The 13,991-nt window shown below is 38.8% G+C and overlaps 1 protein-coding gene across 4 annotated transcripts in view; it reads right to left on the minus strand.

Annotated features, from left to right (window-relative positions):
- Positions 1-220: 220 nt before the first annotated feature.
- The window catches only part of Efemp1 (EGF containing fibulin extracellular matrix protein 1), a 68,762-nt gene continuing 54,991 nt past the window's right edge, over positions 221-13,991 (minus strand). For 2 of the 4 annotated variants that reach the window (XM_036201215.1, XM_036201213.1), the window contains exons 6-11: positions 13,134-13,253; positions 11,965-12,084; positions 10,647-10,766; positions 5,854-5,977; positions 5,568-5,763; positions 222-1,505 (exon numbers count right to left, since the gene is read on the minus strand). In XM_036201215.1, coding sequence (XP_036057108.1) covers positions 1,344-1,505; positions 5,568-5,763; positions 5,854-5,977; positions 10,647-10,766; positions 11,965-12,084; positions 13,134-13,253 — 842 coding nt within the window. In that variant the 3' untranslated portion in view covers positions 222-1,343. Of the gene's footprint in view, positions 1,506-5,567; positions 5,764-5,853; positions 5,978-10,646; positions 10,767-11,964; positions 12,085-13,133; positions 13,254-13,991 lie in introns of all 4 variants that reach the window. The other 2 variants (XM_036201214.1, XM_036201216.1) reach the window with 2 other exon arrangements.

Here is a 13,991-nt window from a genome sequence, read left to right on the forward strand (position 1 = left end):
TGTATCCTGAAGTGCATGAAACCTACCCCAACTCCTTATACACAAGGAATTGGTATTTTGTTCCCTGGTGAATTCTCCTTTTGACAATTCTTGCACATTTAGTCAACTCTGAAAGATATTTGTTTTCAGCAGTGAGGTTACTTGTGACAGGGTCATTCATTTGTGCTTTGAAATCACCTGAAACCAATTTTTTTTTGTGGTATGATTTTAATAGTCTTTATGTGTCTTCATCTCCTACTTTATTTATATACACGTAAAATATAAAGATTGTTCTTGCTTTGTCAGCTGTAAGTGATTTTTCTCAATATATAAAAATTATATCAGCTGTTACTGGCCACATTAAAGAACTTCTGAAAACTGGGTAATCTTCTAGAAGAATATTTTTAGTTAAAAATAAGATACATCAAAGAGGAGCAGTTATTTTACACAAACAAGACATGAACCTTTTTCATAGAGTTGAGCAGGAAGGCTAATGTTAATTCAAAGGGTAAAGAGCCACCGTTTCTTCCCCTACCAGTGCAAGTACATGGATTAGAATCTTACTGGCAAACTAGAGACTTGTTAGAATTTAAGCTTAGAAACAAGAATGTCTCCAGGAAAATACTTTTTCTCCATTTCTCTCTGAACCTTGGGTGTATTTCTTGCTTCAGGGATTCTATTACATGTACTTGCTTCTTTGTAGAATTCTAACATTTTGCAAAAAGCTATTTTCTTTACTATTCCTCATAGACTTCTCAAGAGGATAATTTTTGAGGAGATATATGATTCACTTGTAATCATGGGTGAAATTTATGACAAAGTTTAAGAGTCTGATAGAAACTACTATATTGCCCGGTAATAATTTACTGCTAAACAATAAACAGTACCTTTAAACTGATCATTAAAATATAGACCAAGACAAACATGGTAGGTTCTCATTTTCTAAAGAAATATATCTTTATTGACTTTTTTCCTTTTTCTTACAAAGCAGTTAAAAAAACCCTCCTCCTTGCTCTTGATATTAAGATGGCCAATCCTCATGAGATGGTCTGTGCAAATGTATATTTCTCTACACACCACAGAACAGTATCATTGCTTGGTCCCATTTTTATAGGAAAGAATCCAAGTTTCACCAGATAATATATGCTTAGCTCCCTTCAAGAAGAATGTTTGGTGGATTAATGCCTAATTTACACTCAGTGATAAAGATAAACTTATAATCTTACAGATTAAATGCCCACTTCCTACCATAGTGTAACTGTCTGGATATAGATGTACTAGATATATCTATAAATAAAATAGTGTTTTAATGTAACAATATTCTTTGGCTTATTTAAATGCCTATGGTGGAATCTTGTAAAAAGCTAAAATGAAAATGGCCCCACTATTATTGTCAATCGTAACACGGAGCTCGTGCGGAAGGTTCCTATGCTACTGACTGTCAGCATCTCCAGGTCCACGATGTATTCTCTTGGTCCGGATAGTGACTTCACAAGGACAAGCATTGCACTCACAGGGCTTGTTTGCTAAAATAACAAGAAAAGAGGAGTGGAGAGAATGATTTTTCTTGGGTTAGAGTTTCTATTTTTTGTTGGCATACTTCCTGTGATAATCAGGGGAAATAATAGGCTTAGTCCCTGCCTGCTTCTAACCTTAACCCCCTCATCTGCATTGGCTCCAAGGTAAGGGTTTACTTTTAAAACTCTTATTTTCCTATATTTCTTGTTAACATGTGTTAACATTTCACATTTTTTCTTTGTTATTAGCATTTCTTTACCCATGAGTTGAAAAGTTCCAGCCTTTCTAAAGAGTTCATATAAGAATTTGATAATCTTGGAACTGGTAAAGAAAGTTGTCATTTTTCCTTAACATTGTGTGTTTGTGTGGTTGTTTGAATGTAACTGGCTCTGCTAAGCCCATAGAGAGTGGCACTGTTAGGAGGTATGGCTTTGTGAAATAGGTGTAGGTGGAGACAGTTCATTTCCTGTTGCTTGCATATCAAGATGTAAAGCTCTCAGCTCCTTCTCCAGCACCATGTCTGCCAGCATGACACCATGTCCCACCATGATGATAATGCACTGAACCTCTGAACTGTAAACCACCGAATTAAATGTTTTCCTTTCGAAGAGTTGCCATGGTCATGGTGTCTCTTCACAGCAATAGAAACTGTAAGACAATTTTTTCACATTCTAGTGAATAAAGAGTTATATAAATAGCCAGGCATGGTGGCACATGCCTTGAGTCCCAGAGGCAGAGGCAGGCAAAGTTCAAGAACAGCCTGGTCTACATAAATGAGTTTCAGTGCATCCAGGGCTGCATAGAGACCCTGTTGCAAACAAAGAAACAAACAAACAAACAAAGAAAGTAGTTAATTTAAATAGAACATGACAAATGTTAGGCTGTCTCGATATAAAAAGTATGAATGCAAAGGTATATATACATATTCATGAAACATAGAGGTAAGGCTTTTAAATGCTTTAGAGCAGGGGTTCTCAATATGTGGGTTGAGACCTATTGGGGCTGATTGACCCTTTTGCAGGCGTCACCTAAGACCATCAGAAAAAGTAGGTGTTTACATTATAATTCATAACAGTAGCAAAATTGTGGTTATGAAGTAGCAACAAAAATAATTTTATGGCTGGGGTCACCACAACAGGAGGAACTGTGTTAAAGTGTCACAGCATTAGGAAGGTTGAGAACCACTGCCTTAGACTCATCATGGAACAAGAGAAGTTCTGTAAAGTAACATGTTTAGAACTGCACATGGAGTGCGCATTGGAGGGTGGAAGGAGATGCATGGAGGGGGGGGGGCAGTAACGACTGAATCTGGATATAAAGGATAGAAACATAAATTAAGATTTAGCTATCACTACAAGAGATACACATTAAACTAGGACAGATTACAGAATTCTGGGAGAGGATGACATTGAAGGAATTGACAGAGGAGAGAAATCAAAGGGCTAGAGAGACGGCTATTGGTTAAGACTGCTACTCTAACATGAGGAATAGAGCTCAGATTCAAGAACCCACATCAGGTGGCTCACAACTGCTGTATCTCCAAATCCAAGGGATCTGATGCCCTCACCTGGCCACTTCAGGCACCTAGGAACACATGGTGTTCATATACCTATAATAATACATACAAATAATTTAAAAATTAGAAAAAGAATAAAGATGAGAAGAAATAAAGGCTTAAGTGGAGAACATGTAAGTAGACAGCAGCATCCAACAGAGCAAAGGAGAATCAAATACTGGAAGTGAAAAGTGTCCTTGGATTTAACATTATGGATATCATTGGTATTTTTTCCCCCAAGTAATGCCAGTAAAGTATTTTATTGAAAGACAAAGAGACAGTGTAACATGGAGAGAGGGATTCAAAGTTTGGAGGTAGAGGAGAGTCTGACATACTAGGGTTTCAGAGGAGATGGAATGAGGAATACATGGTGCTGGGTTGGTCTTGACTGAAAAATATAAAATATCTTTGGAAACCAGATGGAGAACACAGATGTACATTTTCATGACATAGAATGGGAAATTTGTGCCTGTTAGTGTCAATGCTGGTATCAGTGGTTTCAAAGCAGGAAGTAACTCACCTATGCAAAAGTAGGGTATAAGGATTTACTAAATATAAGAACATTTGAGAACAAGCGCTGAAGAGAATGGTATGAAAGAAACAAGAAAAGCAATGAGATTGTTGAGCATATTAAGGACCTATCTGAAAGTAGAGACTAAGCTTCTATAGTATTAGCAACCTGGACTTACAAGCTTGGTATGGAGTAGGTATGTGGATTATAGCATTCATCTGGGGCTGTTGGCTGGGGAAGTGAGGTACTAGTGACAGCAGCTCACAGAATGAGAAAGAGCATGGTGAAAAGAGGACGGGCAGGTACTGAATGTGTCACTGAAGACCAAGATTCTCATGTGACACTGTTTTGAATGACAAGAAATGTCTGGGCATGGCTGGGGTTTGGGGAGTTGGTAGCAGGGTGACATGGAGGGCATGGTGGATGAGATGATCAGTAGGCCTCAGGTCAGTTTGTAGGGGAAGGCTTCATGATTGAGTCCTTCTTTACTTCAGGTACTCTTCTGAGCAATTTGGGCCATTCCCTCTGTTCTCTTCATGAGTGATCTTATCCATAGCCGTGGCCTCTATTTGGGCCAGAGAATTAAACAGTAAATTGGCTTGGGGTAAAATTAGCACAGTAAAAAGCTCTTTGAAAGAAGGAATCATGTACTGAATATCTTCTTAGTTTCTCAAAGCAGCCAGCCAGCACAAGGCTGAGAACACAGTAGACACTCAACTAATGCCTGCTGGTTGATCCTTATGCATTAAATGCTGTCTACAGGTAGAATTTCAGTGTAGCAGTTTTGTAGGAGTTTATTTTAATTGTGTGACAAATATTCTTAGAGCATGTATTTTTTTATTATTTTGTTATTTTTCTTTTTCTTAATCTGAGATGAACTCTTTCTCAGAACTTCAGACTAGCTTCAGACACAGGCTGGCCTCAGATTTATTGGATAGCCTAGGCTGGCCTGAACTTTGCAGTCCTTCTGACTCCCTCTCCTGAATGCTGGGATTTCAGGCATGTACATTCACATCTATCTTTAAATGTTTTTGTTTTAACTGCAAAACATTTATCTAACACTATACTAAGTTGATAATGTTTCACATCATTCACGAGAAAAGGATTTCTGGAGAAAAATATTATTTTTGCTTTAAAAATCAAGTCAGAAAAATAAAAGCAGATCTAAATAAAAAATAATTTTCAAAATGCCAGGTTTACTGTAGAGAAAAAAAAAAACATGTTGGGACTACATCTAACTGCATGATGATTAGGATAGGAAGCTTTTATCTTCTTAAGTGATGGCTAAAAGTTCAAAATAGAAATTTACTTTACTGAAGTTTTTGAGAAAAGCTGTTGTATTATTGTGCAGTAACTGATTAGTGATTAATAGGCATCTGAATTGTGTAAAACTCATGTTGAGGCAACTCCTATAAATACCTAGTATAGCTGAAGTTTAAAACACTGTATGTTAATGAAACTTACTCTTTCCTATTAGAAAAAAATAAAAGCGATGGACATGATTTTGAGTTTTTTTTTTTCTCTTTAGAAATTGGTTCTGAGAAATTAATCACTTCTAATTTTCTGGCAAAGAAAGGGAACCCTGCTACTCTGAAGTGAGAAGGAAGTTAATTTATCAAGGGACAGGTTAAATGTGTAAACATCAAAACAATTCATAAACTTTACCACAAGAAAAATTTGCAGAGTGTTTTTCTCTGTACAGTTAAACAGTTTACATTTACAGTGCCTGTTTGGGGTATGCTTGAGGTTTTGGGAATCACACACAGCTTTATTAGATTCTAGGGCTTGGAATTTGGGTGGCTTTTAGGAGACTACTTAATCTTTCAGAATCTTATTCTTCTGTAAAAAGTAGATTTTAATATCTGATAGTATTACCACATATACTCCAGAAGACTGGACATGTGCCTACTTGTGAAACTTTTTAAGTTTTAGATTAATTCCCACATGAATGCACACAATAAACAGCTGTCTTCCCACTAGCTAATACCGCCTAAACATACTTACTCGTAGGTAGAACTCTCCATTTTCATTTCCAGATTTAATCCGAAAAGTATTAATGGTGTTGGCATAAATAGTTGTGGCCTGTATCTGGAAGATGTCCGATGGCACCGACCTGTCAGATCGGATGCTCATGTATTTGTAGACTATAGACTGGGGCAGTTCTCGGCACATAGCATTTGAGACTGGGCAAACACATCGGCTAGAGACAAACACAGAAGCAGTCACCAGTTTGGCTCAGGAGGACCAGAAAACTTCTTACTGTTAATGTAAAGGCTCTAATGTTTCTTACTTTTCTGATGTTAGAATGTAGGGATCTTGACACGGGTTTCGTGGGTAACAACGGAAGCCGCCATGATAATTCCAGCACATTTCATCTTCTCGACATTCATTAGTGGTCTCACATTCATTTATATCTGCAGTCACAGGGTTAAAGAGGTTACCGTCCTAAGCAAACTGTGTGTGTGGCAGATTCTGGTTTGTAAGGAAGCACCCAAGGGAATCTAGACTGCAGTCAGTTTACTTTTATTTATTTTTATTTGTTTTGGGTGTGTGCCAGTGTCTTGCCATGTAGAGAAAGCTGGTGTGAAACTCACAGTATAATGAAATCTGGCCTTGAGCTCAAAATTCTCCTGTTGTAGCCTCCTAATCTAAGATTACAGGTGTATACCATTACATCTAGTTTGTCCCGTTTGCTCTTAGACACAAGACTGAGTTCTGTTAGCGTCTGAGGGAAGCCCCCAAGAAAGACCTAGAGTCACGTATGCAATTTAGCAAGAGCGTTTATTTCCAGCATGCTGGGGTGGCAAACAGAGACCTGGAGGGGATCACAAGATTCTTTTAAGCAGAGTTAGGGGAATTCCAGAGAGGAGGGATTAATCTGGTGCTGATTGGTAGAGGAAAGATTAGTCTGGGAATTGATTGGTGCGAGGCTATAGTGGTTAGGGGCCCATTGGCAGTGGTGGTCGGGGAGTCTACTGTCTAGGGACTTGTTGACAGGAGGGTAGGGAAAGCTATCTTTAGCTAGCAGAAGTCTGGAGGACATCTGCTGAGCCAGCAGAAGAAGTTTGGGGGCCTGCTGAGCCAGCAGAAGAGGCCTGGAGCGCCTGCTGAGCCTGCAGGAGGCTGGGGGCACCTGCTGATTGGTTGCCCCTAAGTTGTGGTTTTCCTGAGAATTGCTTGCTCAGCTCCAGCTGGTTCTAGTGAACCGAAACTAAGTTCTGGTCCATGCCAGGGTGGGCAGGGGAGCCTGTTAGGGCCCTGGCTTGGCCATCCAATCCTTTCAAGTTCTACCTCAATTTGCTGCACTGACATCAATATAGATATAGCTGAGTCATTGGGTACTAACTAATACATGACATTTCCTGATTTATTTTTATCGTTCTTCAGTTGTCCAGCTGTTGAATTCAAAGTGAAACGCTAATTATGACTTTGCTTATATGATATTAAACAAAACACAAACAAAATATTTTCATTTCCTGCTCTAAGGAGTTGATAACCTAGTTGTGAATATAGATAAAACACAGTTACTTACAGAGTAAAATGCAATTAAGAAGTAGGTAAGAGCACTACAAATTTGAAGTACAGTTGATTATGTGTGAAGAATTAGGGACCAGAGTGAAAGAGGGGCATCTCAAGTGGGCCTTTAAGGGTGGTGGTGTGTAAATGAATTCTCAGGTAAAAAGGGGAACATTTCCAAGAGAGGGCAGCTATTTCAGGAGCCTGGGAAAGGGTTTGGGAGGGAGAGAGTGTGAGGGAGAGAGAGAGAGAGAGAGAGAGAGAGAGAGAGAGAGAGAGAGAGAGAGAGAGAGAGAGAGAGCCTGCAAGGGGCAGTAGTGCTCTGAGAGGGGGTTGAGCCCTCTGGACGAGGCCCTGAAAAGTGAGCTATGAAGTGTCCTACCTCATAGAGCAGAGGTAGTTTAGGCCTGTGAGGAAGAAGGGACTGTCATGGTGGCAGGCAAGTAAGGAGAAGGTAATATAAACAGAAGCAGCCACATGAGGAGAGAGTCTTAGGAATGAGAATGATGGTTAAACCAGACAGGGGCTGATTTTAGATTCGGCTAGTTGGATCCCCAAAAGATAGTTGAAGAAAGGGTATTACTAACAAGCATTATTGTATGTCAATAGCAATACTTAACGTCCATATAATTCCTATTTCATTTCCATATGAATTGTAGTTTCTATTTTATCTTATGGAAGCCTTTTATGAATCATGCCTTTCCTACAAGTAAATATTTTCATTCCTTCATTTATCTTTCCTTAAGTGATCTACCTAATCCTGCTTCAAGTCAGCTGGCTGGGTACTAGGTTGTGAATTTTGAAGTTTTAAACCTGGTATTGTCCCTTCAGGGTCTTTGTTGCTTTCTATTTTACTTTATCAAAATCTGTGTTCTGCTTCTTGTTTGTTTGTCCTCCTAGCTTGTAAACTCTTATGGAGGGGCAGCTCAATCTTTCTGTTAGCTATTGTTAAGGCACAGATCACCTGACTTTGATGAATATTAATTCAGTTGTTTCTCATACAACCTGTATGGAGCTAAGTGACAAGGATACCTTGGTTTCATGTAGGAAAACCAGAGAGAAAGTTCAAGGTCATAAGATAACAGGGATAGTTCTATTGTGAGAATAATTCTATGCAGTGTCTTCAGAGAAAAACAATTCTTTTAATTTCCAGCTCTCAAAAGTTTTCTTCAATCCAGGAGGAAACTGGAAAAGCTACAGTTTCTGAGAATAAGTTATAAGAACTGTCTTCTTGCCTGGACTATAGCTAAAGACAAATAAATCTAGATTCCCTGGAAGTCGCTGTTGACATATCCTTTAAATATTTCTACCTTTTGGCAAAATGATGGTTATGTTCAGATACAAGGAATACTGAGACTGGTTGGTACTGTGGAGAATGGCAGTAGCAGAAGGAACTTGAGCCTATGACTTCATTTATTACTTTCAGTAACTTAGGATCTAGCGTAATCAATAACTATATCATTCTGGAAAAAAATTTCAGGAAGAAACATTAAAATATTTGATATGTATGTGTGAGTAAGTGCATCTTATTTTGACCCTCTCTAGATAAACACGTGCACAGTGCTCTATTTTTGTGACTTACAGTCATGAGAACATTTATATCAGACCCTTTGAACTTCTTGGGAGAAGATAAGAATCCAAATATGTTAGATTTTACTCAGTTCTTACAAATTGGAAGCAATTGCTTTAAATGTTAAAAGAATGTAAGTCTGCATGATAAAATGGCATTTTGCAGAAGCAAGCATTTTGCTCCTGTGCATATTCAACATGACAGCACTGCAAACTCTCAATTGATTTCAATGCATTTTTGCCCCCAATTATAACAGAAATATTCCCAAAGATATAGTGCAAGCAAGCTCCTATTGTGCATTAATTTGAATCTGTCTTTGCTGACCTTCAATCCACTTGTGATTAGAAACACATAGACATTTGTTTGGATGATTCCAGGGGAACTGGTTAAAATATTTGACTGGCTAATATTTTCCTGCATATAATATTAATATCTCAATTAGGGTTAAGTGAGATCATTGGAATGCAATGTTTTCCCACAATTAACATTTGCAGAATTTCTAGTAACCTGGGAAAGGTTACAAAGATGTTCATTGTGCAAGAAATGACATTCTGATTACACTTATACCTACCAGCTGGGGTATGTTTCCATACTACAAGATCCCAGGTCTTGGATGTCCTTGAGTTCATAGCTGCTTCCATACAATTGTGCCATTAGACTAGACTCTACATGCCCTGGATCTGTCCTTTTAAAGATAAGATCTTTCCTGAGCTCATGTGTAGTCTTTCTAATTCTAAGTACAAGGGATCCTCTAGAGATTTACTATTGCTCATTTACATTGCTAAGTAAATTTCATTAAAACACTGTGAGTTGTGTAAATAATTATTGTGTTATTTTGTTTCATTCCCCCACTTCTGCTTTTCCAAAGAGAAAGCCTTAGAGAAGTCTGATGATTTGCTCAGACTATACAGACAGAACAAAGTAGAATTAGATTCACACAGATTTTCTGTCTCCAGGGTCAGTTATACTTTTTTCCCCCACTGTTTTGTGTAAATGTGTTTATATTAGATTTTCTGGGATTATCTATATTTTTATCTTTATTTGATAATCTTTCTTCCATTAGTGAAATTTCAAACTGTATATAACATTGAAGGTTAGGGGAGGGGTGCATGTTTTCCCATCTACCTGTCAGGCTATGGCATGTTTGCAGAGAGCTCTCTGTTCTTCTACTTGTGAGAAGACACAAGGACCATCTGAGCATTTATTTTTGAAATTGGGCCCATGGTCATTAGCCATTATTAGATCGATGCTTGCTTTTTTTGAATTGTTCAAACACATTTTAATATCCCTCATGAGTTTTGTTCTTCTTAACACCTAAAATCCTACATTAATTGGCTGGGAATGGTGACATATGCCTGTAATCGCAGCATTTAGGAAGCAGAAGCTGGAGGGCTACAAATTTGAGGTCATCCTGGGTATCTAGCAAGACCCTCTATCACCCTCCAAGTGTACATAATTCAGAATTTTGGTATGTCAGAGACTTTGAGGCTTGATTAAGGTATGTCTTTCTAGTCCAAGTAGTAAGAGTGGGCTCTAAACCCAAAACTCAGGGTAAATATTTTAGTAAGTGAAGCTTTTTTGGTAGATTATTGGAAATTCTTGTGGGCCGCAAGAATATATTACAGAGATTCAGCTGTGTATTAAAGCTATACTTTGACCGACCAAGGGTCTGTCAAATGGGAGGCCATTTATTACAGAATATTTGATGTTATACAACCTTAATATTCAGATGCACCTTGCTATGAATTTGTAATTCCACAGATATTAATATATTAAGAAAATAGTAACATTTATTTAAATCGCAGTTTCTAGAAAGGAAGTTAAAGTTTAAAAAAATTCAAAGCCATTGAATCTCCCTTTCATAAATGTACTCTATTAACATTATAAGTCAGGAACTCAAATTGTACAATCAATGAGAAAATGAAGGTCTGAATCCTGCAACTTTCTCCCCATTCTTCCTGGCTACAACTTCAGCTGTATGAGAACAGTGAGCTTACCCTGGCAGGTTCTGCTTCTCACCACTTGATAGCCCTGGGGGCACATGCATGAGAACTTCCCTGGTTCATTGACACATTGATATTGACACAGGTAGCTTGAGGTTCTGCATTCATCAATGTCTGTAGAATCAGACAAAAACACAGACATAGAGCTGAGAAACTTTCCTGCACTAGTTTTATATTACATACTTTTAAATAAGTTAAAGAGTGTCAAAGCAATACAAACTGTGAAATAGAAGAAACTCAAGGCTCTGTCTGAAATGCAGGGGGCAACTGTGGCATCGTGTCAGTTTCCCTCTCTCCCTCCCAGACTGCAGAGGTTTTCTTACAGAGGTTTTTTTCACTGAGGCTAGGTGAACTAATAAGTGGGTTCATGACTGACACTCTTCTTCACTTTGGGTTCTGAAGACCTACTCAGGTAGCAGATTTCTATTTGCCTATTCAGTGATGGTCTGACCTTGCTGCTGAGCTCTCTTGAACTTTAAACTTCAAGTTCCATACCAGTGCAGTTTTACAGAGGTGACATCTTGGCATGGTGTGGCGTTCTGAGGAAGAATCGTTTGCATTTCAGAATTAGCAACCACCCTATAGTTTGCTAAGCAGACAGAGGCAGCAGTCTTGAGCTGACTCCTTATGGTTTTAAACAACATTGCATGATTTGAGACTTCTTTGGTTGGGTTATGACCTATGTGATCCCAAATAAACATGGACAGAATCATGAAGGGGGTATGAGCATCAAATGTTGATGGCATCCCCCTCATGATGCCTTAAGCTCCTAGAATTACTCAGGATGAGCATATTTACTGGACTGTCAAGGTCATCCATTCCACTGACTGACCATCTTTTTACTCATTAGAAACTGCAACCCAGACTTCTTTAAAAATATGTTCAAGTCACAAAGTACGTGGATAAAGCTAGGGGCCCGGTGTCTTGGTTTTTTTTTTTTTTTTTTTTTTTTTTTTTTTTTTTTACGACACCCTTAGCTCTTTGTTAACTTACATGTGCAGATTCTGTCTTGGGAAATTGGCAATGGGGTCTGGGATTCTAAGTTACTCACAAGCTCCCAGCAGAAGCTGCCACTGGAGCATACTTTGAGAATCAAGACACTCCTAGGCTATACCTTGTGTTCCAGCTACTCAGTGCTTCTTATTTCTTCCAGTAACAGGCTCAAAAGCCATGGTTTTCACTGAAATGCCTTTATAAGATTTCAAGAACAGAATTTGTGGGAGATAAGTTTTTTTTTTTTTTTTCATCAGCAGAACAACCAGGCAACAAAATGTCAGTAAGGTTGCCCCTTGTTATGAGATAAACATGTTACCTTCACAGCTGAGCCTGTCACTGCTCAGTTCGTATCCTTGGTTGCATTGACAGATGAATGACCCGAGAACGTTGTAGCATTGCTGAGCACACTGGTTGCTGGCATCACATTCATTTATATCTGCAAGGAAAGGTTTTAAATCTACATCTATCTCTGTGTATCTGTAACTGGACATTTTTAGGCTCAGCCTTGCTCTTTTGTGCCTGTATTACTTGATGGTAAGTGATCCCTTTCTGTAGGAGCTCACTGGAGAACATCCATTCAGTTTCACAGTTGTTGGAACAACTGCAAAAGTCTGTCACACACGTTTTTTAGAAATACCAGAATCTATATTTTTTAGTAATGACAGTTTGATGTTTGATAAATTTTCCCCCAAAGAATTGAATGTTTCCAATAAACATACATTCCAGCACCTATTTTCTTACATTGTTCAGATTCAAAATCCAAACCCATAAATAATTGTTATAAGACACACTGAGATATGGTCTCTCAGCATGCAGTGGTAAAGAGTTATCTTGCTATTTATTACTTTTTAAATGGTTCCTGTTAAATTCCTTGACAATTATAGCATAATCATTTGAGTCCTATGCAGAGTTTTGTTATGCTCCAACACAGAGAAAATACTGTGAAAAGGGCATTTTCCCTCCTGCACTAGATTCCTCCCAAGTTGTGCCAGTCTTAGAATCATGTGCCATGTGTGACTCTGAAAGGGGAGAAGAGGCATGTGAGGGTCATATGCACTGTGAGTGGAAAGTTTGTGCACTTGAACTTCCAGTAATCCTTTGGCCTCTTCAGTATTCTATCACACACACACACACACACACACACACACACACACACACACACACACATATATATATATATATATATATATATATATATATATATATATATATGGATAGATAGATAGATACACACACACACACACACACACACACACATAGAGGAGAACTAGAACCAAAGTTAAAAATGTTTTCCATTTGTATCCTGGTGTGTTTTAAGAAACACATTAGTTATTGTCTTTTCAGCTTTATGACCCTGAGGGAGACTGATGGAAATCAGTTCACTTGGGAGCACAGAACACCAGAAACAATACACCATGCCATGAGGCTTGCTTTTCCTTGAGGCAGAAGTTGGTCAGTCAGTACAGCAGTTCTCACAGGACTTACCCACACAAGTATAGTTGTTCGCTGCCAGCTGAAACCCAGGGCTGCACTGGCAGTAAAAGGAACCTGGTGTGTTCACGCATCTTTGGTGGCAATATGGAGGCACGGTGCATTCATCTATATCTAAGCAGATGGCACAGACACAGAACCAAGTTGTTAACTGAGCACAGTGGCGCACGCCTTTAATCCTAACACATGGAAGGCAGTGGCAGGTGGGTCTCTGTAAATTTGAGGCTAGCCTGATCTACATAGTGAGTTCCATGACAGCCAGAGCTACTTAGTGAAACCCTGTCTTTAAAAAAAAAAAAAGCAGCCTCGTGGTGGTGGTGCACACCTTTAATCCTAGCACTTGGGAGGCAGAGGCAGGCGGATCTCTGTGAGTTCAAGGCCAGCCTGGTCTCCAAAGTGAGTTCCAGGAAAGGCGCAAAGCTACACAGAGAAACCCTGTCTCAAAAAACCAACCAACCAACCAACCAACCAAACAAACAAAACCCAAAATCAAACCAAAGCAAACAAGCAAGCAAAAATCCCCAAACCTAAAAACCTAGAACCAAGTTGTTGGTTTACTGAATTTTCAGTGGTAATCATGTAGAAATCATATCTCAGGAAGATCTTACGTTAAAAATAATCTTCCCTCCCTTCCTCAATCTCTCCTTTCACCCTCTCTCTTAAAATTAGCATACATGTACTTTAAACATACTTTGGCCATCAGCTAAGTAAGACATAATGAAGAAAGATCAAGCCAGGCATGGTGGCACACACAATTAAGCCCAGCACTCTGGAGGGAGAGGCAGGCAGAACTCTGTGAGTTTGAGGCCAGCCTGATCTAAAAAGCAAAGTTTTAGGACAGCCAGGACTGTT

Source organism: Onychomys torridus, chromosome 10, assembly GCF_903995425.1.
Source record: "Onychomys torridus chromosome 10, mOncTor1.1, whole genome shotgun sequence".
Classification (NCBI taxonomy): domain Eukaryota; kingdom Metazoa; phylum Chordata; class Mammalia; order Rodentia; family Cricetidae; genus Onychomys; species Onychomys torridus.